General features: G+C 42.8%; 1 protein-coding gene across 1 annotated transcript; it reads left to right on the top strand.

Annotated features, from left to right (window-relative positions):
* Window positions 1-14599: 14599 nt before the first annotated feature.
* LOC122430695 (pregnancy-associated glycoprotein 1-like) lies at window positions 14600-23337 on the top strand. Its single transcript, XM_043451537.1, has 9 exons — window positions 14600-14685; window positions 15753-15903; window positions 16880-16997; window positions 17097-17215; window positions 18410-18603; window positions 19527-19643; window positions 21175-21304; window positions 21398-21496; window positions 23188-23337. Exons 1-9 carry the CDS (start codon window positions 14633-14635, stop codon window positions 23335-23337), a joined length of 1131 nt encoding a protein of 376 aa, XP_043307472.1. The 5' UTR covers window positions 14600-14632.
* Window positions 23338-27838: the final 4501 nt, after the last annotated feature.

Genomic DNA, 27838 nt, shown 5'->3' with positions numbered 1-27838 from the left:
TCAGGGGTGCCAGCTGAGAGGAGCTACCCTGCTTCTAAGGTAAGGAGCAGCAGCTGTGCTTTCCTGGAGCAGCCGTGAAGAGAGACCCCATGTTCAAGGTAAGAGAAACCCACGTAAGACGGCAGGCACCGAGAGAGAGCATCAGAAAGCAGACAGACTGAAACCACAATCACAGACAATTAGCCAGTCTGGCACACGGACCACAGCCTTGTCAAACTCAATGAAACTAAGCCATGATGTGAGAGGCCACCCAAGACAGATGGGTCATGGTGGAGAGGTCTCACAGAATGTGGTCCACTGGAGAACGGAATGGCAACCTTCTTCAGTATTCTTGCCTTGAGAACCCCATGAACAGTTTGATAAGGGCAAAAGAAAGGACAGTGAAAGATGAACTGCCCAGGTTGGTAGGTGCCCAAAATACTTCTGGGGATCAGTGGAGACATAATTCCAGAAAGAATGAAGGGATGGAGCCAAAGCAAAGACAGCACCCAGTTGTGGATGGGACTGGTGATAGAAGGAAGATTTGATGATGTAGAGAGCAATATTGCATAGGAACCTGGATTTGTTAGGTCTATGAATAAATGCAAATTGGAAGCGGTCAAACAGGAGATGACAAGAGTGAACATCGACATTCTTGAAATCAGTGAACTAAGATGGATTGGAATGGGTGAATTTAACTCAGATGACCACTATATCTACTACTGCAGGCAGGAATCCCTTAGAAGAAATGGAATAGCCATCATAATCAACAAAAGACCCTGACATGCAGTACTTGGATGCAATATCAAAAATGACAGAATGATCTCTGTTTGTTTCCAAGGCAAATCATTCAATATCACAGTAATCCAAGTCTACACCCAGACTGGTAATGCTGAAGAAGCTGAAGTTGAATAGTTCTATGAAGGCCTACATGACCTTGTAGTACTAACAACCAAAAAGACGTCCTTTTCATTATAGGGAACTGGAATGCAAAAGTAGAATGTCAAGAAACACCTGGAGTAACACGCTCATTTGGCCTTGGAGTACAGAATGAAGCAGGGCAAAGACTAATAGAGTTCTGCCAAAAGAACACACTGGTCATAGTAAACACCTTCTTCCAGCAACACAAGAGAAGACTCTACACACGGATATCACCAGATGGTCAACATCAACGTCAGATTGGTTATATGCTTTGCAACCAAAGATGGAGAAGCTCTATACAGTCAGCAAAAACAAGACTGGGAGCTGACTGTGGCTGAGATCATGAACTCCTTATTGCCAAATTCAGACTGAAATTGAAGAAAGTGGAGAAAACCACTAGACCATTCATGTATGACCTAAATCAAATCCCTATGACTATACAGTGAAAGTGAGAAATAGATTTAAGAAACTATATCTAATAAACAGAGTGGCTGATGAACTATGGACAGAGCTTCATGATAGTGTACAGGAGACAGGAATCAAGATCATCCCCAAGAAAAAGAAATTTAAAAAAAAAATGGCAGTCTGAGGAGGTCTTACAAACAGCTGTGAAAAGAAGGGAAGCAATAAGCAAAGGAAAAAAGGAAAGAGATACCCATTTGAATGCAGAGTTCCAAAGAATAGCAAGGAGAGATAAGAAAGCCTTCCTTCGTGATTAATTCAAAGCAATAGAGGAAAGCAATAGAGTGGGAAAGACTAGAGATTTCTTCAAGAAAATTAGAGATACCAAGGGAGTATTTCATGCAAACATGAGCTCAATCAAGGACAGAAATGATATGGCCCTAACATAAGCAGAAGATATTAAGTACAGATAGCAAGTATACATAGAAGAACTGTACAAAAAGATCTTCATGACTCAGATAATGGCGATGGTGTGATCACTCACCTAGAACCAGACATCCTGGAATGTGGAGTCAAATGAGGCTTAGGAAGCATGACTATGAACAAAGCTAGTGGAGGTGATGGAATTCCAGTTGAGCTATTTCAAATCCTGAAAGATGATGTTGTGAAAGTGCTGCACTCAATATGCCAGCAAATTAGGAAAACTCAGCAGTGGCCACAGGACTGGAAAAGTTCTGTTTTCATTCCAATCCCAAAGAATGTTCAAACTGCCACACAATTGCACTCATCTCAATTGCTAGTAAAGTATTGCTTAAAATTCTCCAAGCCAGGCTTCAGTAATACATGAACCGTGAACTTCCAGAAGTTCAAGCTGGTTTTAGAAAAGTTAGAGGAACCAGAGATCATATTGCCAACATCCAATAGATCATTGAAAAAGCAAGAGAATTCCATAAAAACACATAATTCTGCTTTACTGACTATGTCACAAAAAAATATGGGAAATTCTGAAAGAGATGGGAATACCAGACCACCTGACCTGCCTCTTGAGAAACCTCTATGCAGGTCTGGAAGCAACAGTTAGAACTGGACATGGAACAACCTCTTGGTTCCAAATAAGAAACTAGTACCTCAAGGCTGTATATTGTCACCCTGCTTATTTAACTTATATGCAGAATACATCATGAAAACGCTGGGCTGGAGGAAGCACAGGCTGGAATCAAGATTGCCAGAGAAATATCGATAACCTCAGATATGCAGATGACACAACCCTTATGGCAGAAAGTGAGGAAGAACTAAAGAACCTCTTGATGAAGGTGAAAGAGGAGAGTGAAAAAGTTGGCTTAAAGCTCAATATTTAGAAATCTAAGATCATGGTATCTGGTCCCATCACTTCATGGCAAATAGATGGGAAATCAGTGGAGACAGTGGTTGACTTTATTTTTATGGGCTCCAATATGACTGCAGATGGTGATTGCAGCCATGAAATTAAAAGACACTTACAACTTGGAAGGAAAGCTGTGACCAACCTAGACAACATATTGAAAAGCAGAGAAATTACTATGTCAACAAAGGTCCGTCCAGTCAAGGCTATGGTTTTTCCAGTGGTCATGCATGGATGTGAGAGTTGGACTATAAAGAAAGCTAAGACCCAAAGATTTGCTGATTTTGAACCATGGTGTTGGAGAAGACTCTTGAGCATCCCTTGGACTGCAAGGAGATCCAACCAGTCCATCCTAAAGGAAATCAGTCCTGAATGTTCACTGGGAGCACTGATACTGAGGCTGAAACTCCAATATTTTGGCCACCTGATGCAAAAAGCTGACTCATTTGAAAAGAGCCTGATGCTGGGAAAGATTGAGGGCAGGAAGAGAAGGGGATGATAGAGGATGAGATGGTTGGATGGCATCACCAACTCAATGGACATGAGTTTGTGTGGACTCCACGAGTTGGTGATGGACAGGGAGTCCTGACGAGCTGTGGTTCATGGGTTAACAAAGAGTTGGACACGATTGAGTGACTGAACTGAACTGAAGTTGTTGAATATAGTTTCAGATTTATTTCCATTGTTTATTTTTGTTTTCCTTGGTTTTGTTTTTGATGGGAAGTATTTTTCTTTTTCCTCAGAAGATATTCCACTTTGAATGTAGTCATAAACCTGAATTTTTCCCCATTTATTTGTATTAGTTGGAGGCTAATTACTTTACAATATTGTAGTGGTTTTGCCATACATTGACATGAATCAGCCATGGATTTACATGTATTCCCCATCCTGACCCCCCTCCTACCTCCCTCCGCACCCCATCTCTCTGGGTCTTCCCAGTGCACCTGCCCCAAGCGCTTGTCTCATGCATCCAACCTGGGCTGGTGATCTGTTTCACCCTTGATAATATACACGTTTCGATGCTGTTCTCTCAAAATATCCTGCCCTCGCCTTCTCCCACAGAGTCCAAAAGTCTGTTCTGTATATATGTGTCTCTTTTTCTGTTTCGCATCAAGGGTTATTGTTACCATCTTTCTAAATTCCATATATATGCATTAGTATACTGTATTGGTCTTTATCTTTCTGGCTTACTTCACTCTGTATAATGGGCTCTAGTTTCATCCATCTCATTAGAACAGATTCAAATGAATTCTTTTTAATGGCTGAGTAATATTCCATGGTGTACATGTAGCACAGCTTCCTTGTCCATTCGTCTGCTGAGGGGCATCTAGGTTGCTTCCATGTCCTGCCTATTACAAACCCTGCTGTGATGAACATTGGGGTGCACACGTCTCCTTCAGATTTGGTTTCCTTGGTGTTTATGCCCAGAAGTAGGAATGCTGGGTCATATGGCAGTTCTATTTCCAGTGTTTTAAGAAATCTCCTCACTGTTCTCCATAGCCGCTGCACTAGTTTGCATTCCCACCAACAGTGTAAGAGGGTTCCCTTTTCTCCACACCCTCTCCAGCATTTATTGCTTGTAGACATTTGGATAGCAGCCATCCTGACTGGTGTGTAATGGTACCTCATTGAGGTTTTGATTTGCATTTCTCTGATAATGAGTGATGTTGAGCATCTTTTCGTGTGTTTGTTAGCCATCTGTATGTCTTCTTTGGAGAAATGTTTGTTTAGTTCTTTGGCCCATTTTTTGATTGGGTCTTTTATTTTTCTGGAATTAAGCTGTAGGAGTTGCTTGTATATTTTAGAGATTAATCCTTTGTCTGTTGCTTTGTTTGCTATTATTTTCTCCCATTGTAAGGGCTATCTTTTCACCTTGCTTATAGTTTCCTTTGTGTGCAAAAGCTTTTAAGTTTCATTAGGTCCCATTTGTTTATTTTTGCTTTTATTTCCAATATTCTGGGAGGTGGGTCATAGAGGATCCTGCTGTGATTTATGTCAGAGAGTGTTTTTCCTATGTTCTCCTCTAGAAGTTTTATAGTTTCTGGTCTTACATTTAGATCTTTAATCTATTTTGGGTTTATTTTTGTGTATGGTGTTAGAAAGTGTTCTAGTTTCATTCCTTTACAAGCGGTTAACCAGTTTTCCCAGCACCACTTGCATAAGCCTGAATTTTAAAGCCACTTAAGTAATGTGTTGTTATAGGCAGCTAGTCTCCAACTCGATGCAATTAGATTTATTAGTCTTTATTCTCAATTTGTTCAGTTCAGTTCAGTCCTTAGTCGTGTCCCTCTGTTTGCAACCCCATGGACTGCAGAATGCCAGGCTTCCCTATCCATCACTGACTCCTGGAGTTTCCTCAAGCTCATGTCCATTGAGATGGTGATGCCATCCAACCATCTAATCCTCAGTCTTCCCCTTCTCCTCCTGCCTTCAGTCTTTCCTTACATCAGGGTCTTTTCCAATGAGTCAGTTCTTCCCAACAGGTGGGTAAATAATTGGAGCTTCAACCTAGCATCAGTCCTTCCAGTGAATATTCTGGACTGATTTCCTTTAGGATGGACTGGTTTGATCTCCTCTCTGTCCAAGGGACTCTCAAGAGTCTTCTCCAGGGGGAGGAGCTAAGATGGGGTAGGAATAGGATGGGGAGACCACTTTCTCCCCCACAAATTCATCAAAAGATCATTTGAATGCTGAGCAAACTCCCTAAAACAACTTCTGATCTCTAGCAGATGATATCAGACACCCAGAAAAGCAGTCCATTGTCTTCGAAAGGAAGTAGGACAAAGTATAAAAGGTAAAGAGAGAAAGAATAGAGTAGGGATGGAGATCCTTCCTGGGAAGGGAGTCTTAATAGAGGAAGTTTCCAAACACCAGGAAACCCTCTAACCAGCGGGTCTGGGGGAAGTTTCCTAATCTCGGTGGGCAACTAACTGGGAGGAAAAATAAATAAAACCCATATATTACATGCCTAAAAACAATTTCCAGGAGAAAAGTACCCCAGACACTCGCATCTGCCACCTGCAAGTGGGGCTGGGCAGAGAGGAGCAGGCAGCGGCATTGCTTAGGGTAAAGAACGGACCTGAAAGTCCTGAGGGCAATCTGAAGGAGCTACCAAGAGATAGCAACTTAATCTGAGGTATAGCAAGAGAGAGAGAATTACCTGGGAAAAGCCCTAAACTTAGGCACTACATGCCCATTCCCAGAACAAAGGACTGAGTGAATTCCAGAGAAGAGCTAGCCGGCTGTGGACTGGCCCATCCCCTGCTGGAGGCAGGAGGCAGGTGGGAGGGGAAATGGGCAAACTCGGCCCCAGAGACGGCATCCCCTACCAAACTGCAAACAGGCTTCCAGTCTCTAATCAAAGACTTCCTGAGATTCTGGATGGTTGACATCCCCCGGGAGGGTTGCAGCCAGAAATCAGCTCCCCAGAAGAGACACAAGGTGCACCGGACTGGTGCGACCTGAAAGTGAGGCTGGGACCATGGAGGGAATAATGTGCACTGCACCCGGGGAGAGTGCGCTCGTTAAGCTCTTGGTTGTCTGAGATGCTCGGAAGGGGAAGGCTTGAAACACAGGCCCAACCAAGTCTAGGCCTTTGTGGAGTACCCAAGAACCTGAACCTGAGTGGTTTAGGCCTGGGAAGTGAACGCAATTCAGGGCACACTCTGTAGAGCAGACTGGAGCCTGAGCAGTGTAGATGGGGATAGCACACACGCCGAGAGTGGGGCAAACCCAGTGTGGCTGGAATACTGTGAGTACTCCCCACACACACCAGTGATATTTGTCTGCACTGCCCCTCCCTCCCCACAGCATGACTGAACAAGCGATCCTAAACAAGAGACCACCTCCAGCCACTTGTGTCAGGGAGGAAATTAGACACTGAAGAGACCTGCAAACAGAAGTGAAATAAACAAAGGGAACCGCCTCAGAAGTGGCAAATGCAACAGATTAAAATCCCTGTATTTAACACTGACTACACTGGAAGGGGCCTATAGATATTGAGAAGTGTAAGCTGGAACAAGGGGCTATCTGAAACTGAACTGAAACCACACTGCCTGCAAAAACTCCCAATAAATTCTGAGATATATCTTTACTATTATTATTACTTCTTTAATTAAAAAATTTTTTTCTTTCTTTTTTTTTAAAGTCCTCTATTACTCCTGATTTTCCATTTTTAAAACTCACTGTAACCTGCCCCCCAAAAAAGTACCCTATTTTAAAGTGAATTTCATAAATATTTATTAACTTTTTTGTTTGTTTTTTTTTTTTTTAATATTGTATTTTTAAGAGTCTAACCTCTACTCTAGATTTTTAATCTTTGTTTCTCAGTATTTGATATCAATTTTGGACATTTAAGAATCCAACCTTCAATACCCATTTTTACTCAGGAGTGTGATTATTGGTTTGATCACTCTCTCCCCATTTTAACTCTCCTTTTTCTCCCCCAGAACACCTCTATTTCCTCTCTCCACCTTCTATTCTCAATCCAATTCTGTGAATTTCTGTAGGTGTTCTGGTCTGTGGAGAACACTTAGGGAACAGAATACTGCCTAGATACGTCTCTCTTCTCTTGAATTCCCCTTTTTCTCCGCCTTCTCACCTCTATCTCCTTCCTCCTTCTCCTCTTCTTCATGTAACTCTGTGAACCTCTCTGGGTGTCCCTCACTGTGGAGAACCCTTTCTCCATTAACCTAGAAGTTTCATTATAAGTGCTGTATGGATGGAGAAGTCCTGAGGCTACTGGAAGAATAAGACTGAAATCCAGAAGCCAGAGGCTTAAGCCCAAAACCTAGAACACCAGAAAACTCCTGACTACAAGGAATACTAATTAATAAGAGATCCTCCAAAGGCCTCCATAACTACACAGAAACCAACCACCACCCAAGAGCCAGTAAGTTCCAGAACATGACATACCACACAAATTCTCCAGCAATGCAGGAACATAACCCTGAGCATCAATATACAGGCTGCCCAAAGTCACACCAAACCCATAGACCCATCTCAAAACCCACTACTGGACACTCCATTGCACTCCAGAGAGAAGAAATCCAGCTACACCCACCAGATCACTAAGACAAGCTTCCCTAACCGGCAAATCTCGACAAGCCAAACGTCCAGCCCCACCCACTGGGAGAAACCTCCACAATAAAAAAGGAAACACAGACTACCAGAATACAGAAAGTCCACCTCAAACACAGCAATCTAAATAAGATGAAAAGGCAGAGAAATACCCAGCAGATAAAGGAACATGAAAAATGCCCACCAAGCCAAACAAAAGAGAAGGAGAATGGGAATCTACCTGAAAAAGAATTTAGGATAATAATAATAAAAATGATCCAAAATCTTGAAAACCAAATAGAGTTACAGATAAATAGTCTGGAGACAAGGATTGAGAAGACGCAGAAATGTTTAACAAGGACCTAGAAGAAATTAAAACAAAAGACTCAATTAAAAGTGAATAATGCAATAAATGAGATCAAAAACACTCTGGAGGGAACTACCAGTAGAATAATGGAGGCAGAAAATAGGATAAGTGAGGTAGAAGTTGAAATGGTGGAAATAAATGAAGCAGAGATGATAAAAGAAAAAAGAATTTAAAAAAAGTGAGGACAATCTCAGGGACCTCTAGGACAATGTGAAACACCCCAACATTCGAATCACAGGAGTCCCAGAAGAAGAAGACAAAAAGAAAGGCCATGAGAAAATACTCGAGAAGATAATAGCTGAAAATTTCCCCCAAATGGGGAAGGAAATAGTGACACAAATCCAAGAAACCCAGAGAGTCTCAAACAGGATAAACCCAAGGCGAAACACCCCAAGACACATATTCATCAAAATAACAAATATCAAACACAAAAATCAAATATTAAAAGCAGCAAGGGAGAAACAACAAATAACACACAAGGGGATTCCCATAAGGATAACAGCTGATCTTTCAAAAAAAAAAAACTCTTCAGACTAGAAGGGATTGGCAGGACAATCTCTAAAGTAATTAAAGAGAATAACCTACAATCCAGATTACTTTACCCAGCAAGGATCTCGTTCAGATATGAAGGAGAATTCAAAAGCTTTACAGACAAGCAAAAGTTGAGAGAATTTAGCACCACCAAACCAGCTCTTCAACAAATGTTAAAGGATTTTCTCTATACAGGAAACACAGAAAGGTTGTATGAACGCGAACCCAAAACAACAAACCAAATGGCAATGGGACCATTCTTATCAAGAATTACCTTAAATGTAAATGGTTTGAATTCCCCAACCAAAAGACAAAGACTGGCTGAATGGATACAAAAGCAACCCTACGTATGCTATGTACAAGAGACCCACCTCAAAACAAGGGACACATACAGACTGAAAGTGAAGGGCTGGAAAAAAGTATTTCACTCAAATGGAGACCAAAAGAAAGCAGGAATCACAATATTTATATCAGATAAAATTGACTTTAAAATAAAGGCTATAAAAAGAGACAAAGAAGGCCACTACATAATGATCAAAATATCAATCCAAAAAGAAGATATAACAATTATAAATATATACGCACCCAACATAGGAACACCACAGTATGTAAGGCAAATGCTAACAAGAATGAAAGGGAAAATTAACAATAATACAATAATAGTGGGAGACTTTAATACCTCACTCACACCTATGGATAGATCAATGAAACAGAAAATTAACAAGGAAACACAAACTTTAAATGACACAATGGTTCAGCTAGACCTCATTGATATCTATAGGACATTTCACCCCAAAACATTCAATTTCACCTTTTTCTCAAGTACACACGGAACCCTCTCCAGAATAGGTCACATCCTGGGCCATAAAACTAGCCTTGGTAAATTCAAAAATATTGAAATCATTCCAGTCATCATTTCTTACCACAATGCAGTAAGATGAGACCTCAATTACAGGAAAAAAAAAAAAACTATTAAAAATTCCAACATATGGAGGTCAAGTAACACACTTCTGAATAACCAACAAATCATAGAAGAAATAAAAAAAAAATCAAAATATGCATAGAAATGAATGAAAATGAAAACACAACAACCCAAAACCTATGGGACACTGTAAAAGCAATGCTAATGAGAAGGTTTAGAGCAATACAGGCTTAGCTCAAGAAACAAGAAAAAAGTCAAATAAATAACCTAACTCTACACCTAAAGCACCTAGAGAAGGAAGAAATGAAGAACGCCAGGGTTAGGAGAAGGAAAAAAATCTTAAAAATTAGGGCAGAAATAAATGCAATAGAAACAAAAGAAACTATAGCAAAAATCAACAAAGCTAAAAGCTGGTTTTTTGAAAAGGTAAATAAAATGGACAAACTGTTATCCAGACTCAACAAGAAACAATGGGAAAATAACCAAATCAACAAAATTAGAAATGAAAATGGAGAGATCACAGCAGACAACACTGAAATACAAAGGATCATAAGAGACTACTACCGGCAGCTATATGCCAACAAAATGAACAACTTGGAAGAAATGGACATATTCTTAGAAAAGTATAACTTTCCAAAATGGAACCAGGAAGAAATAGAAGATCTTAACAGACCCATCACAAGCACCGAAATCAAAACTGTAATCATAAATCTTCCAGGAAACAAAAGGCCAGAACCAGATAGCTGAAATCTACCAAAAATTTAGAGAAGACCTAACACCTATCTTACTCAAAATCTTCCAGAAAATTTCAGAAGAAGACAAACTTCCAAACTCATTTTTGAGGCCACCATCACCCTAATACCAAAACCAGACAAAGATGCCACACACAGAAAAGAAAACTACAGGCCAATATCAATGATGAGCTTAGATGCAAAAATCCTTAACAAAATTCTAGCAAACAGAACCCAACAACATATTAAAAAGATCATACATCATGACCAAGTGGGCTTTATCCCAGAAATGCAAGGATTCTTTAATATCCGCAAATCAATCAATGTAATACACCACATTAACAAACTGAAAGGTAAAAACAATGTGATTATCTCAATAGATGCAGAAAAAGCCTTTGACAAAATTCAACATCCATTTATGATAAAATCTCTCCAGATAGGAGGAATAGAAGGAACATACTTCAACATAATAAAAGCGATATATGAAAAACCAAGAGCAAACATTATCCTCAATGGTGAAAATTTGAAAGCATTTCCCCTAAAGTTGGGTAGAAGACAAGGTTGCCCACTCTCACCACTACTATTCAACATAGTCTGGAAGTGTTGGCCACAGCAATCAGAGCAGAAAAAGAAATGGAAGGAATCCCGATAGGAAAAGAAGAAATAAAACTCTCACTGTTTGCAGGTGACATGATCCTCTACATAGAAAACCCTAAAGATTCTACCAGAAAATTAGAGCTAATCAATGAATATAGTAAAGTTGCAGGATATAAAATTAACACAGAGAAATCCCTTGCATTCCTATACACTAAGAATGAGAAGACAGAAAGAGAAATAAGGAAACAACCCCATTCACCATTTGAAGAAAAAGAATAAAATACTTAGGAGTATATCTACCTAAACAAGCAAAAGACTTATACATATAACTATAAAACACTGGTGAAAGAAATCAAAGAAGACACAAACACATGGAGAAATATACCGTGTTCATGGATTGGAAGAATCAAGATTGTGAAAATGACTATACTACCCAAAGCAATCTATAGATTCAATAGAATGCCTATGAAGTTACCAAAGGTATTCTTCACAGAACTAGAACAAATAATTTCACAATTTGTATGGAAATACAAACAACCTCAAATAGGCAAAGCAATCTGAAAGAAGAATGGAAATGAAGGAATCAACATGCCTGACTTCACGCTCTACTACAAAGCCACAGTCATCAAGACAGTATGGTACTGGCACAAAGACAGAAATATAGATCAATGGAACAAAATAGAAAGCCCAGAGATAAATCCACACACCTATGGACACCTTATCTTCGACAAAGGAGGCAAGGATATACAATGGAAAAAAGACAACCTCTTTAACAAGTGGTGCTGGGAAAACTGGTCAGCCCCTTTTAAAAGAATGAAACTAGAACACTTTCTAACACCATACACAAAAATAAACCCAACATGGATTAAAGATCTAAATGTAAGACCAGAAACTATAAAACTCATATAGGAGAACATAGGCAAAACACTCTCTGACATAAATCACAGCAGGATCCTCTATGACCCACCTCCCAGAATATTGGAAATAAAAGCAAATATAAAAAAAATGGGAGCTAATGAAACTTAAATGCTTCTGCACAACAAAGGAAACTATACGCAAGGTGAAAAGACAGCCTTCAAAATGGGAGAAAATAATAGAAATCAAAGCAACAGACAAAGGATTAATCTCAAAAATATGCAAGCAACTCCTGTAGTTCAATTCCAGAAAAATAAATGACCCAATCAAAAAATGGGCCAAAGAACTAAACACACATTTCTCCAAAGAAGACATACAGATGGCTAACAAACACATGAAAAGATGCTCAACATCACTCATTATCAGAGAAAGGCAAATCAAAACCTCAATGAGGTACCATTACACACCAGTCAGGATGGCTGCTATCCAAAAGTCTACAAGCAATAAATGCTGGAGAGGGTGTGGAGAAGAGGGAACCCTCCTACACTGTTGGTGGGAATGCAAACTAGTACAGCCACTATGGAGAAAAGTGTGGAGCTTCCTTAAAAACTGGAAATAGAACTGTCATAATAGAACTGCCAGCAATCCCAGTCCTGGGCATACACACCGAGGAAACCAGATCTGAAAGAGACACGTGCACACCAATGTTCATCGCAGCACTATTGATAAGTGCCAGGGCATGGAAGCAACCTAGATGCCCATCAGCAGACGAATGGATAAGGAAGCTATGGTACATATACACTATGGAATATTACTCAGCCAATTAAAAGAATTCATTTGAATCAGTCTAATGAGATGGATGAAACTGGAGCCCATTATACAGAGAGAAGTAAGCCAGAAAGATATACACCAATACAGTATACTAGCACATGTATATGGAATTTAAAAAGATGGTAACAATAACCCTGTATGCAAAACAGAAATAGAGACACAGATGTATAGAACAGAATTTTGGACTCTGTGGGAGAAGGCGAGGGTGGAATGTTCTTAGAGAATAGCATTGAAATAAGTATACTATCAAGGTTGAAACAGATCACCAGCCCAGGTTGGATGCATGAGACAAGTGCTCAGGGCTGGTGCCCTGGGGAGACCCAAAGAGATGGGATGGAGAGGGAGGTGGGAGGGAGGATCAGTATGGGGTCACATGTAAATCCATGGCTAATTCCTGTCAATGTATGGCAAAAACCACTACAATCTTGCAAAGTAATTAGCCTCCAACTAATAAAAATAAATGGAAAAAAAAAGTCTTCTCCAAGGCCATATAGTTCAAAGGGCATATATGTGTGTCATTTGTCAGTGATGTTGTATTCCCCCTGTTGGGATTTAACCACCAAAACTGAATTTAAACAATATGCAAAAATGAGAATTAAGACACAGTGCCCCACCTACATACAGCTGGCAGCAGGAGAGGCTCCTGTTGTATTCAAGTGACAGGCCTGGATAGATCTCATGCTGAATAGGCCCTGGGAGTCCTGGATGAGTCATTAAACACCACTGTCTGTACTTTGGCTGCCATGGGTGTTTGGTCTTCTTTGATTGGGAAGACATTTCAAAATTACTTTTCTGTGTGTTTGCTTTGGCAGACAAAATTTTTCATGGCATAGACCCTATGGGGAAATTATATCAGAAATATATCCATTTATCTTCAGCAGTTAAATTTGTTGGTTTGCATGTCCCCAATGATACTTTATAAATAGAAAGGAAACAAACATGTTCAGTATGCATTCAGTCTCTTTTTCAATCAACCAACTTGAATTATATTCCTCTCTGTCCACACTGCAATCCCAAGTCTAGGCCAGAAATAAAAACCTGCAGAGACTGAAGGCTGATTCCACCACTTTGTTGTGGAGATTTTGTTCCTACTGTTTTATCAGGAAAAAAAAAAATTAGTTGCTAACACTAAAATCAGTAGATTGTACATAAATATCCAAAGTTCTTATTCTGTTGAAAACATGGCCGACTGGCCTGCTTTCCAGCATGGTTGAAGTGGAGGAAAGGCTGCTCCCAGAGGTCAGGGTCCAGCATGACCCTACTAATCCTACTATCATTTCTCTTGCCTCCTGGGGCCATGAGTTTGTGAGAACTAGACTGCTGGCTCTCTTAAGATAAAGACTACCTTTGTCTTGATCAACTTTGACTTTGAAGCCTGTAACCCAGAACCCAGCACACAGTTCTTCCTTGTATGTTTGTTGGATGATATAAAATATCTTGTGGATGAATATGACATTTTTTTCCAATACCAAAACCCATGCAATGGAAGTACTGCTCTGCCCTAAATCTTTGATGCAGACGGGCATCAAAGGTACCCTGATCCCTGCCATTAGACCCACTACCTAAGGCCAGTTGTATGTCCCTGGGCTGTCCCTGAAGTCTTCACTTTGCCATCTGAAAACTTATCCTCCTAGCAATCTCCTCTCCAATGAAGACAGCAATGCATATCTCATGAAGTGGCTAGGAAGATGACATGAAACCATGAATGTCGAGTATGGCCCCTAGTTACCATTTGCTTGATGTTCTTAGCAGATTTTTCTCCAAGTAGGCATGGTTATTGTCTCCTTAGATGTCCATGCAGATCAGTTATTTTCCAGCCAAGCTTCAAGTAAGTGATTACAGTTCAATTGTCTGTATTCTGAGAAGCTTCAAAGTCCATTTGCCAAGGACACTGATGAGGTAAAGATTTTATCGAAAGCTTTGTATTTTTATCAGATCTATTAGTGGCGTAAAGGGGAAAATAGGGTAGGTCAGAGCATATATAACTAGGAGCTCCTGGTCACCACTACATGCTAAGAACCCGAACTTCCCTGAGTACTTGGAGCCAGGAAAGAAGCATGAAGTGGCTTGTGCTCCTTGGGCTGGTGGCCTTCTCAGAGTGCATAGTCAAGTAAGTATGGGGACTGTAAGCTGCATAATCTTCCTTTCTCAGTTTTTTTCTTTTCACCTGATTATTCTTCCACCCATCAGGTTTAGATGGGAATGAATATTTCCCTGACAGTCTTGAAATTCAGCCCTTACGTATTGATAAGTACCTTGCTTTAGGAAGTGTGGATCCCAAGGGTCTTGGTGGAGATTTGCATGGTTGCACAACTCTTCAGGTCAAGTCATGACCTACTGAAAGTGCAACTCCTTACAACTGTTCAGTGCACAGTCTATGTGGATGTCTTGTAGAATAGCAGTTTTCTACATTTTATTCAACATGTCCTCTTTGTTCCCTGTCTACTTCAGTGTGTATATGTCTATGTCTGCATCTCTGTATCACTATCATTGACCTCTCCTTCTCTTTGGAAGTCTCTGTGAGTGTATTTCTCTCTGTGTTGTTTTCCTTTACTTTTTCATTTGACTCATCCTTCCTTCTTGACCCTCTGAATTTCCCTAACTTGTTCCCTATCTCCTGGATTCTTCTTTCAACTCCCTCTTCTCTTTCAACTTGGAGAAAGATACACGTTTTGATATACAGATTTATATCTGACAAGCAGTGTGACCACAGCCAACTCAGTAACCTCTTGTATTTCAAACTGCTCCCTTGTAAAAGAGCATGAGTCCCCCTTCTACCTCCTTCCTTGAGGTTCTATGAGAAGGATACAGTGGGATGGCACCAGCGATGCTAATGGCTGTCATTGTTGAGACTTCCTGTTTATCAGGTACCTTATATCCATCACTTCACTTATCCCAAAGGTATTCTATTTGGAGTGTTTGTATTGCTACATTCCACCATTTTACTGAGGGGGAGACTGAGACACCAGATGGTCATATGGCTTATCCCAGCTTGCAGAACAGAACCTGTAATCAAACCTATGTCTTTGCCTTGGTATATGCATAAAATTCTGATAATAATGTGCCTCATAAAAATGATTAGAAAATACACAGGGCCATTACAATGACAGTTTTACCTGAACACTGACAGCTAATTTTAGCTTCGACTTTGTTTTCTTTGTCAAATGCTCGGTAAAGAATACCTCTAACGAGAGTGAAGCTGATGAGTAAAACCCGCAGTGAGAAAAACATGCTGAACAATTTCCTGAAGGAACATGCTTACAGACTGTACCAGACTTCTTCTCCTGGCTCAAATATAACTACTCACCTCCTGAGAAATATCAAGGATGTGAGTATTTTGGGAGGATGGTGCTCCACAGCACCCCCTCGTGCTCTAGCCTAGCACCGGGGCTCATCTGGAGGTGCCAGGTGGGATGTGGGGTTGGGGTTCCTGCAGAAGGCAGAAACACTGGAACACAGGGACCCCACCCAGAGGAGAACACACTCTCATCCTCAACTGTTGATCTTTGTGACTGGGCATGGCAAGTACCAGGTGGCAGGTAAAGATCCATTTCTGTGTCAAAGATGTGTCATTAGTTTGAGGGAGTTTGTTCCTTCTGAAATAAATGAGTCAGTAAGTTACAGATGAAGAGGGAACTGTCACTGATCAAATGGTAGAACCAATGGCAAAACATTTGTGAATCCCCAAGAAGAGGAATTCAGGTTCCACAGAAGCAAGAACCACAGCCCTAAAAAGTTACTGAACCCGTATTCCGTGTAAGGCATAAGTATCTAACACTGTGGTTTCTGTTTTTACATTAGAGAAAGTGCTTATTTTGTCTTCAAGAATGCTCAACCGGCCTGAAAGATAGGTGTATTAGTAAATAGATATCAAATGAAAGGGTCACCTCTGTGAGGTTGATTGAATGTGGTCTGAGTTTAGAGGGAGTGGCTGAGGTTGATCAAGAAGGACGTCCTGGAGAAGGGGGTGCTAAGGCTTGGTTTGAAGAGACTACAGAGCTTCTCAAATGAAGGCACCAGGACTTCCCTGGATGTCCAGTGGTCCTGGAGGTCCAGAGGTTATGCCTCTGTGCTTCCAATGTAGGAGGTAACACTTCAAAGCCTGGTCATAGGGTCAATATCCTGCATACCATGCAGCACAGGAAAAATATATCAAATGCAGGCACCTCTGTGACCAAAGTCAGTGAGCTGCATGGTGGTTAGAAAGTGATCTCAAGAGATATGTGACATCCAGAGGGAGGCATGTGTGTGGGAATAGAGGGTAGCCAGTTCTGCACTAACCTACTCAATGCTTTTCCCGCTAGATATTCTACCTGGGTAATATCACCATTGGAACACCCCCTCAGGAATTCCAGGTTGCCTTTGACACAGGCTCATCTGACTTGTGGGTGCCCTCCGTCCTTTGCTCCAGCCAATTCTGTTGTGAGTACAGACACTCTGAACCTGGACCATCTTTCCATTGCCCTGCCACCCTATTTTGGACCCTTAGCACCTGATGACACTTATCTCTTGTGTCTGCAGCTTCACACGTTTTGTTCAGACATCGTGAGTCTTCCACCTTCCAGCCTACCGATACGGGTTTCAGAATCAAATACACTGCTGGGAATATGAAGGGAGTTGTTGTTCATGACACCGTTCGGGTAAGAGTGTAACAAAAGCTGAGTCAGGACTGGCAATGAAGTGACCACTGCTTGCAAAACAGATGCAGGACCTTCTGGCAGGACACTTCCTAACCTAACTCCCATAGATAATGGCCATCTTAGCCACGGGATCCTGTCCCTGGGGAGGCAGTGCCCGTGATGACACAGGAGCACACAGATTAGCTAACCGAGAGTGGCTTGAGATGGGGACTTGCAGCTTCTCTGCCCATGAGCAGTTCAAGTTCATTTTGCTGGGAGTGAGAAGAGGGGAAAGAAGCACCCACTTCTATATTCGCAGACTGTTCCAGGCACTTTCAGGTGATAACTGTTTTAGTCCTGCAACAACCCGCACAGCAGTTACTCTGTTTAACTCATGAAACGTATGAGGAAACTGAGGTGCAGACAGCAAGGGCCTTGCTGAGGACACACATGCGGTAAACAGTGGAGCTCAACTGGCTTTTCAGGACTGAAGTTGCTGTGAGGTGTTTGGGGACAAGATAAAAGTGATCTGGGGACCCTCAGGGCAGTCAAAGGCTTCAGGTACCCAGACTGGGAAACTGGAGGCCTGAGAAGTTAGGGGGCTGATAAATGAGTTCTCACTCGAGGGGGCCTTTGAGAGTCCAACAAAACTTATGGCCTGACTCCCCCAAAGTACTTGAGTAATTCCCCCCCTCTCTTTCTCTCTCATTCACACTCACACAAAGACACACATATCCCCAAAAGTCAGTCCCCAGGCAGGAATTTCATAGATCCCTGCAAGCAAGATTGTGTTTTCAGCTTCTGTCTTCCTGGACAGATGCAGAATCCACAGTACCTTACAGAGAATGCAGTCCATTCCTGTCACTAGGTCAAAGTGATGCCAAAGTGAAGGCTACCTTTCTCTCGGTGCATTTTGTCCATAAGGGGGCACCGATGGGTTCTGGTCTGACTCTTGGTTGCCCTACCTGTACAGAAGCCACGAGGCCAATTTGACTCACTCAGGTGGTGTTTTTCAGAGGGGCAGATGTTTTAAAATTCACAGCCTCTCACAAATGGAACCCAAATTCCCCTCCCAGTTTGGTCTAACTGACTGAGGTCCAACGAACACACAGGCAAGCCTCATTTCTTCTCTAAGGATATAATGGCAAAGCACCCCAGCTCAGTCCTAGCCCCACTTCATGTATCTGTAAGTGGGATCACTCTTCTCTCCCACAGATTGGGGACCTCGTAAGTACTGACCAGCCATTTATTCTAAGCGTGAACAATTCCGGGTTTGAGGGAATGCCTTTTGATGGTGTCTTGGGCTTGAACTACCCCAACTTATCTCTCACTGGATGCATCCCCATCTTTGACAACCTGAAGAATCAAGGTGCCATTTCTGAGCCTGTTTTTGCCTTCTACCTGAGCAAGTAAGTCTGAGATGGACAATCCATTTTTCCAAATTTGCTATAATTTGCTTTCAGTTGTAGGAAATTTAAAGAACACTTAATAAGTATCTTGAGAGCTAATATAATCCCAGATAACTATGGCCCCAGGGCCCTACCTGGCTTCACCACTGGCTTTTATAAATAATGTTTTATTGGAACATAACCCTGCTCTTGGGCTCAAAATCAGTAACTTGATCTAGGGGGATGAGTGAGGAGGATGATTAATGGAAGGCAACAGGAATCAAGTTGGAAGGAAAGACATTAGGATTTGCTTATGAATTTGGTAAGGAAGGAGAAGGATGGTGGGTTATCTTTCCTTCTTCATTAGCATTTCAAAGCGAGCCCAGGGCCAACTACCCAATTTGCAAGAGCCAGTGAAAAATGAAAGTTTGGGACACAAAACAAAAGTGTGGGACCCCTTGTTCATGAAATATTAGGCATTTCAACACAGGGAGAACAGAGGTGGGGTCCCTTCTGAGTGTGGGGCCCTTTGGACATTAGAGGTCACAGGCCAGTGGAGCCAACTCTGAGTGACCTGATCCCACACCCTTAGCACTTGCAGGCCTTGATTTTCCTGAAAAATGACAAAGTGGACAAGGGGAAAGCCAAAATGCTTCAGCACCCTGTCCTCTGAGGGTGTCTGAGCACTCATGTCACAGGAGGTTCCGGGCATCTTCAGAAGATATAGTGGGTGGAGCCCAGCCAGGTGACTCAGCTTCTAGCCTCCTATGTGCCACTCATTAGCCAGTAACTGACCTCAGTCTAGTTCTCAATCTCTCCTAGACTCAATTTCTGCATCTGTCGATGAGGACCTTTTTAGGGCCTTGAGGGTAGACAAGCACAGCTCTCAGACAGTGCTGTTGTTATCATCCTCCAAGGATCCCCCCACTGTCTTCTCTCTACAGAGGCAAGCCGGAGGGCAGTGTGGTGATGTTTGGTGGGGTGGATAAATCCTACTACCAGGGAGCACTCAACTGGGTACCATTGATCCAAGCAGATGACTGGCATGTACACATGGACCGGTAAGCCTCTCCTTCTGATGGTCAGCCCAAGGGAGTCTCCCAGTACTGTACATGGACACAGGCAGACACACACAAATGCATTCTCAGACAAATAGTCACAGAGATATATACACCACCCACAACGACACAGACAGACACACAGACACATGGAAAAAACAAGCAGACACGTATAAACATACACAGAGACACATGTAAACATGCATAGCTAGTCAGAGACACAGAAGCACACACAGCCACATACAAACACATATAAAAACAAACACGCAATCACATAGGTACACAAACAGCCCATGGATTCATAATCCCCAGGCCTCCTGACCAGGGCTCAGTGCAGGGTCCTCACAGGGTCCAGAGAGGTCTGTGAAGCTGGGAGACCGCTGCACCTGCTGACCTGTGAGGCAGGGAGCACGGTCAGAGGACTCTGCAGTGTGGTGAACAGGATCAGGGAGGATTTCCCTAGCCTGGCCAGCGTTATAAGATGACCAACTGTGCAGGGCCACCTGGGTCCAAGCAAGTTCTCAGTACAGAAAAGTCTCAGTTTAGAAACAGGGAAAGTCTTCAGAAAATGGGGAAAACTGGTCTCCTTATGGAGAAGCTACCCAGCAGTGGAGAGAGGTTGGCTGCAGTCTTAAGACGTGAAAGCAACTAATAAAAAAGACACCCCACGTCCCTGAGCACAGAGTGGGGCAGGGGTTATAACTGAGAGAATCATGAAGGTGGGATCCAGGAGTGACCTGAGGACAAGAGGCAATAACTGATAGGGTTCTGTGTGATACCCTCAGACAAAAGGTGATCTGTCCTTTGGAGTTTCTGTGGGCTAGTCATGTATTTCCTGGCCAGGGTCTCAGGGTCTGAGCTGATTGTAGGAGCAGTGCTGGGAGACACCCTCTCCCAGAGGAGCGCCTCTTTCCCCTACTATGAGAATCTGCTGCCCCTGTGAATCTTATTTTCACTCTGTGTTCGACCCATTTATTTGTTCCCCACAGGATACAGCTCTCTGGATGTTTCTTATTATTTTCACAGTTTTCATTCACTCATTGAACAGACACACATTGGGCATCCACTGTGTGCCGGCACTTTAGAGAGGCAATGAGAATAAAACTAGCCCTCACATCTAAGTAGGCAGATGCACAGAAATGACACCCACACTTAGTTACTTGTGACTTTGGTATGTGCTAGACGTGAGGAAGGGTCTACAGATAGTGACCAAGAGACGAGACTGATAAACACCGGCAGAAAGTCTTCCTCAAAAACAGTACAATTAAGCTGAAATCTGGAAGATGAGAAGAACTTTGCTAGTCAAAGGGCAGGGGACTCTTCTAGGAAGGAAAAGCAGCTTGTGTCAAGCTACAAAACATCCTGGTGTATTCAAGAACTGGATTCAAGGATGTCAAGGGAGGTGAAGTGTCGAGAGCAGATGAAGAGAGTCAGGGCAAGAGACAAAGGGCTGTTTAGGAGACAGTCAGGAATGGGGCAGCTCTGGGGGGACTCAGAGTGACCTTGATGCCCACTTTGTTCCACTGTCTCTCAGCATCTCCATTAACAGCCGGGTTATTGCTTGTAATAACGGCTGTGAGGCCTTTGTGGACACCGGGACGACACTGATCCTTGGCCCAGGAAGACTGGTCGATAACATCCTGAGGCTCTTCGGCGCCACCGAGGTGAATGGTCTTGCCCCAGTGTCACTCCCAGTCTCCACACACATCAAGGATCTCCAGGGCCAAACTCTCTCTCTCTCTCTCTCTCTCTAACAGCACTACGTTTCATGTTCTGTGGTCAATACCCTGCCCTCTATTGACTTCACCATCAACGGCATCAACTACCCACTGCCAGCTCAAGCCTACACCATGAAGGTGAGGGGGCAATACTGAGGGTTGGTTCTTAAACTGGAGCTTGCAGGAACCAACGGGCTGCTGCTTGGAGGAGGGCGCCCTCTGCAGGCCATGTCACACCATTGCAGATGCTCTGAGCCTTGTGGCTGGGCCAGTGCCTCCCACAGAACCAACTACCTGACAGTAAAGGGCTGTCTGGGACACTGATCATCCTGAAATAAATGTGGAGACGCCACACCATGCTGGCATGGTGGGAGTCACAAGGCGAGGGGAACACTGAGGCCCTCAGTCCTCAGAGAGCTTCATTTCAGTCTGAACACTTAGGTGCATGAACATGAAAGTCAGTGCTAGCAGTCCCTGAAATAGGCCATATTACAAGGAGAATGGCTGGGGACAATCCCAGTGTGATGTCCCATCATAAAATAACAGTCTCCCTTCCCTTCTCAAAGTTTTCCTGCTTTGGATGATGAATTACATGGTCACCCTAGATCTCGGCTGCTTCTTCCCCTTGCTCTGGCCAGGTGTCCCCTTTGTGATTTGGGGTACCCGACCCTTACTCGGGTTAGGGATGTTGGATACAAAGGTGAATAAGGGTGCACAGCAACTGCTCACCCTGGCACAGGGCGGATGCTTCATGTCAGCCCCCTGTGGGAGTTCAGAGCAGGCTGATGGGCTCAAAGAAGGCTTTCAGGAACAGAGGGAATTTCAGGAATTCTAAAACCACAAACTCATGGAGCCATATGGAGGGTTGCTTGGTTCTAGGCAACACTGCACTGGACTCCATGCAAATGGCATCCCAAGGTGCTCTGCACTGGGGCACTGGGGACTTACTAGGGGTGATGAGGGCTACAGACTGACTGGTGGTAATGGGGAACCAAAGTACCCAACCAAGCCTGAGGTGGCCAACTGGGGTGAGTGTGGGCTGAAGGAGGCTTCCCAGTGTTCCTGAGTTAAGTCTTCAAGAACGTGTTGTGGGCACTGCTATATTTAAGATGGGTAACCAACAATGAGTTACTTGTAACAAAGGGAAATCCGCTCAGTTATATGACAGCCTGGATTGGAGGGGTATCTTTGGGACCAGGATACATAGCTACATACAATTGAGTCCATTTAGTGTCCACCTGAAACTCAGAATATTGTTAATCAGCTATACTCCAATAAAAAATAGGTTTTTAATACAGTTTGGATTGTGGTGATGCCAGAGGAGGACCTGCACTCTTGGTAGAGAAAACAAGGAGCAGGAGTCAGAAGGAAAGAAATAGGGAGTGAGGAGAACAATGAACACTCTTGTTCTTTTCTAAAAATTGTACTGAAGTGTGGCTGATCTTCAGTGTCGCCTTAAGTTCTGCTGCACAGCAATGTGACTCAGTTATACACATAAAAAAATATATATTCTTTTTCTTATTCTCTTTCATGTGGTTTATCACTGGATATTGAATGTAGTTCCTTACTCTCTACAGTAGGACTTTGTTGTTTATCATTCCACTATTTCCCCAACTCCCAGTCCTCCACTCACCACACCCTTCCTCATGGCAGCCGCATGTACGGGCCCTTTTTGGTTTTGGATGAACTCACACATCCCTGCTGCTCATAAAACCACTTGATACTTACCAAAAGAGGGAAATAAAACCAAGAACGGTGCTGGGTCTGGATATTTCTGGGAGTCGCACGTAAGGGCTCAGGCTGACTGATGTGTGTCTCTGACTCCCCAGGATTCTAGCGGCGACTGCTATATTGGCTTTAGAGAGAACCAAGTGAATACATCTACAGAGACCTGGATCCTGGGTGACGTCTTCCTGAGGCAGTATTTCTCGGTCTTTGATCGAGGAAATGACAGGATTGGCCTGGCACAGGCAGTGTAACGCTTGGAGTGATTCAGGAATCAGTAAGGCCACTCCTAACACACACTCACTCCCACTTAGGGCACTCCTGCCCAGGATGCTGATGAACTGTATTTGGTGGTCTGCACATCCTATTCTCAATAAAGAATAAAGGGTTTCACTCATAAAGGTGCTGAAACAAATGGGTGCCTCTGTTTGTGTCTGAGAGTGAAAGTTCTAGAACCTAGCCTGAATCAAAATTGAGAGGAGCCCAACTCCAAATGGCTTCAAGGAAAAGGGAGACTCACTGAAATGATTCTGGGAATCCAGGACACAAGAATCAGAGCAAATACAAAGATCTCAGTGACTGGACCCAAGAAATCAGAAGTCATCAGTTCTCTCTTTCTCACCCTCGCTCTTTCCCTTTGCTCTTCTTTGGGGGTCTGAGCCTAACAACTTTCTTCTTAAGGCTTCTACACCTAGTGAGGGAGTCCAAGCTACCTGCCCTAGGGATTTATATCTGCAAGGCATCACCTAGTAAGGAAAGAAGCTCAGAGCTATCAGAGTTCAATGGTGTTCTCTGAATGACCCACCTCAGATCACCTGTACAGCCCCAGATCAGCCATCCTGGCAGGGCCATGCGGTCCTACAACTGGCTTTACATGGTCATTGGCCCTGACCCAGCAGCACACATGATTGTCAGTTTCTTCCAGAACTACATGCCTGAAGCTGGGGATACGCAGCCCCAAGTATAGAAACTGGGGGATGGTCAAGGCCATGGAAGAGTTCCTGATGACCCACCAACTCCACCATCTCCTCATTCAGAGGAATTCTAAGGGCTAATGAAGTAGACTCTTTTTGTCCCATCTCAGATGTTCCTATCACTGTGCTTCTCCTCCAGGGGAGTCTGGGTGAGGTAGTTCATGCAGAGCTGGTTCCGTCTTGTTCCCACACCCCAGTCACCAGCTGTCTGCCACACATGCCTGCTCTGTCTTTTCCAGTCCTACTCGGTAAGTGATGGCTCCAGTGGATCCCTGAGCCATCCCCATCCTCCAGGGACCAGAGGCCAGGCCCTTTCCTTGGCCTCCAATGCTGCTGGGGAGAATGCAACACATGTATTGGGGGACCCAGGGTACATAGAGCCTTCAGCCTTTCTGAGCTTCCTCCAAGGGTGGAGCTACAAACTCTTTGCTTGGAGCTGCCACAGTTAGGCAATTTTGCAGGGGAAGCATCCATTATTTCCACCTGGAGGCCCTCATTAGTTGCCTCAGCTGAGACTGCAGGGGTCAGAGGTTGATTTCCTTTCAGATTGACTGGTTTGATATCCTTGTTGTATAAGGGAGTCTCAAGAATCTTTCGAAGCACCACAGTTCAAAAGCTCAGTTTTTTTTTTTTTTTTTTTGCCTTTCACGCTTTCTTATGGTCCAGATAGCACATCTACACATGATTACTGGAAAAATCATACTTTTGACAATACAGACCTCTGTAGAACAGTGACACTCTGCTTTTTAATATAACGTCCAATTTTTTCATAGCCTGTCTTCATTCCAAGGGGCAAGTGTGTTTCAATTATGTGGTTGCAGTCAAGGTCCATAGTGATTTTGGGGCCAAAGAAAATATTCTGCCACTGTTTCCACTTTTCCCTCATCTATATGCCTTGAAGTGGTGGGATTGGATGCCATGAATGTTGAGTATGTTTTTGTGAATAGTTTTTGAATGTTGAGTTTTAAGCCAATTTTTGAATCTCCTCTCCTCATCAAGAGGCTCTTTAGTTCTTTGCTTTCTGCCATTTTGGAGGTGTCATCTTCATATATGTGGATGTTGGTACTTCTCCCAGCAATCTTGATTCCAGCTTGGGATTTATGTAGCCCAGCATATTGAATGATGTATCTTACATAGAAGTTAAATAACAGGAGTGACAATGTACTCCTTGTCATGTTCCTTTCCCAATCTTAAATATTTCAGTGTTCCGTGTCTGATTCTAACTGCCACTTTTTGACCTACATGCAGAATTTTCAGGAGACAGGTAAGGTGATACTCCCATTTCCTTAAGAATTTTCCACAGTTTGTTGTGGTCCACAAAATGAAAAGCTTTAGCACGTCAGCGAAGCAGAGAGAAATGTTTTTCTGGGATGCCCTTGCTTTCTCTATGATCCAATGGATGTTGGCAATTTGATCTTTGGTTCTTCAAACCAGTTTGTGCATTTGGAAGTTCTCAGTTCATGTACTGTTGACGTTTAGCTTGAAGAATTTTGAGAGTTACCTTGCTAGCAAGTGAGATGAGCACAATTGCATGATATTCTTTGAAATTGTCTTTCTTTTGGATTGGTTGAAAACTGACCTTTTCCTGCAGTATGGCCGCTGCTGAGTTTTCGAAATTGCTGACATATTGAATGCAGCAGTTTTTTTTTTTTTTTTTTTATTAGTTGGAGGCTAATTACTTCACAACAGTTCAGTGGGTTTTGTCATACATTGATATGAATCAGCCATAGATTTACACGTATTCCCCATCCCGATCTCCCCTCCCACCTCCCTCTCCACCCGATTCCTCTGGGTCTTCCCAGTGCACCAGGCCCGAGCACTTGTCTCATGCATCCCACCTGGGCTGGTGATCTGTTTCACCATAGATAGTATACATGCTGTTCTTTTGAAATATCCCACCCTCACATTCTCCCACAGAGTTCAAAAGTCTGTTCTGTATTTCTGTGTCTCTTTTTCTGTTTTGCGTATAGGGTTATCCTTACCATCTTTCTAAATTCCATATATATGTGTTAGTATGCTGTAATGTTCTTTATCTTTCTGGCTTACTTCACTCTGTATAATGGGCTCCAGTTTCATCCATCTCATTAGGACTGGTTCAAATGAATTCTTTTTAACGGCTGAGTAATATTCCATGGTGTATATGTACCACAGCTTCCTTATCCATTCATCTGCTGATGGGCATCTAGGTTGCTTCCATGTCCTGGCTATTATAAACAGTGTGAATGCAGCAGTTTTATAGCCTCATTCCTTAGGATGTTTAAAAGAGCTCAGCTGGAATTCCATCACCTCCACTAGCTTTGTTTGTAGTGATGCTTCCTAAGGCCCACTTGATGTCATACCCCAGTATATCTGGCTTTACAAGAGTGACACAAGCATCATCCCTATCCCTAATTTATGACCATTTATGTACAGTTCATCTCAGCATTCTTGCCACCTCCTCTTAATCTCATTTGCTTCTGGTAGGTCTTTGACTTTGCCGTCCTTTATTGTGCCCATGTTTCCATGAAGTGTTCCTCTGGTAGCTCCAATTTTCCTGAAGAGTCCTATACTCTTTATAATTCTATTATTTTCCTCTAATTCTTGCACTGTTCATTTACGAACACTTTCTTATCTCTCTTTGCTTTTCTCTGGAGGTCTGAATTCCATTGGCTGTATCTTTCCCTTTCTCCTTTGCCTTTCACTTCTCTTATTTTCTCAGCTGTTTTTAAGACCTTCTCAGGCAACCACTTTTCCTTCTCATATTTGCTTTTCTTGGGGATGGTTTTGGTGACCACCTCCCATACAATGTTACAAACTTCCATCCATAGTTCTGCAGGCTACCGGACCTAATCCCTTGAATCTATTTTTCATCTCCACTATATAATCATAAGGGATTTGATTCAGGTCATAGCTGAATGTTCTAGAGGTTTTTTCTTATTTTCTTCAATTTAAGCCTGAATATTGCTTGCTTCTGCGTATGCATTGGTGCCAGATCACCACCCACCACTCCCAGTGGGTGTGGAGCAAAAACACACAAATTGAGGACTGTTGCCCTGGGCTTTTGCTTGGCGATTCACGTGTATAGGTGTGTGAACTTGATCAAGTCCCTTAACCTCAGTTGTCTCATCTAGAAAATGGGCACCATGATGATAATTGCACCTTCTAGATTGCATGTGTGCCTGCTAAGTACAAGTGGCACTGAGAGGGCTTTCTGGGTTCCTGAGTCTGGAACAAATATGAATTATCCTCCCACCCGGGGAGAAGGGAATCTACTGCTTAGAGGTTATGGCTGCCATCCCCAAGGCTAAATATTGATTTAAGCCAAAGGACCTCTATTTCTGAACCATGACACAGAACTCTGAGTTGATGCTTCTGTTTTCTGGGCTCCAACAAGAGCTAATGACTACTGGCTCAGATTACTCCCTTCCCAGCCTTACCTGTCAGCCTTTCCTTGCCAATGACTTCTAGCCTGAAATTGCAGTGCACAGAGAGCTGTAAGGCTTTTGGTCTCTTGTCAGTTTCCCACATCTCCAGCATAGCAACAAGTAGCTCTTATGGCTACCTGTCATAGTAAAAACTATGGCATGCTGTACAGTCCCATCTCAGCCTGTTAAATGAAACTGTCCCCATTTGGCCCCTCATGTTTGAAATTACCTACAGTTGCCATAGAAACCTTCCTATGCTTTCTGTTTAATGATGAAATATGTGTGGACCTCATCTAGTATTTTTTCCCAAGCATGATTCCAACCATGCAGTGAAGTAACCAGACATTGGGTCATCTAACTATCCACAGGAACTGACA

Source organism: Cervus canadensis, chromosome 29 (genome assembly GCF_019320065.1).
Source record: "Cervus canadensis isolate Bull #8, Minnesota chromosome 29, ASM1932006v1, whole genome shotgun sequence".
In the NCBI taxonomy this organism is placed as follows: Eukaryota; Metazoa; Chordata; class Mammalia; order Artiodactyla; family Cervidae; genus Cervus; species Cervus canadensis.
Note: the sequence above shows the minus strand (reverse complement) of the source record. Positions and strands in the feature narration are given on the sequence as shown.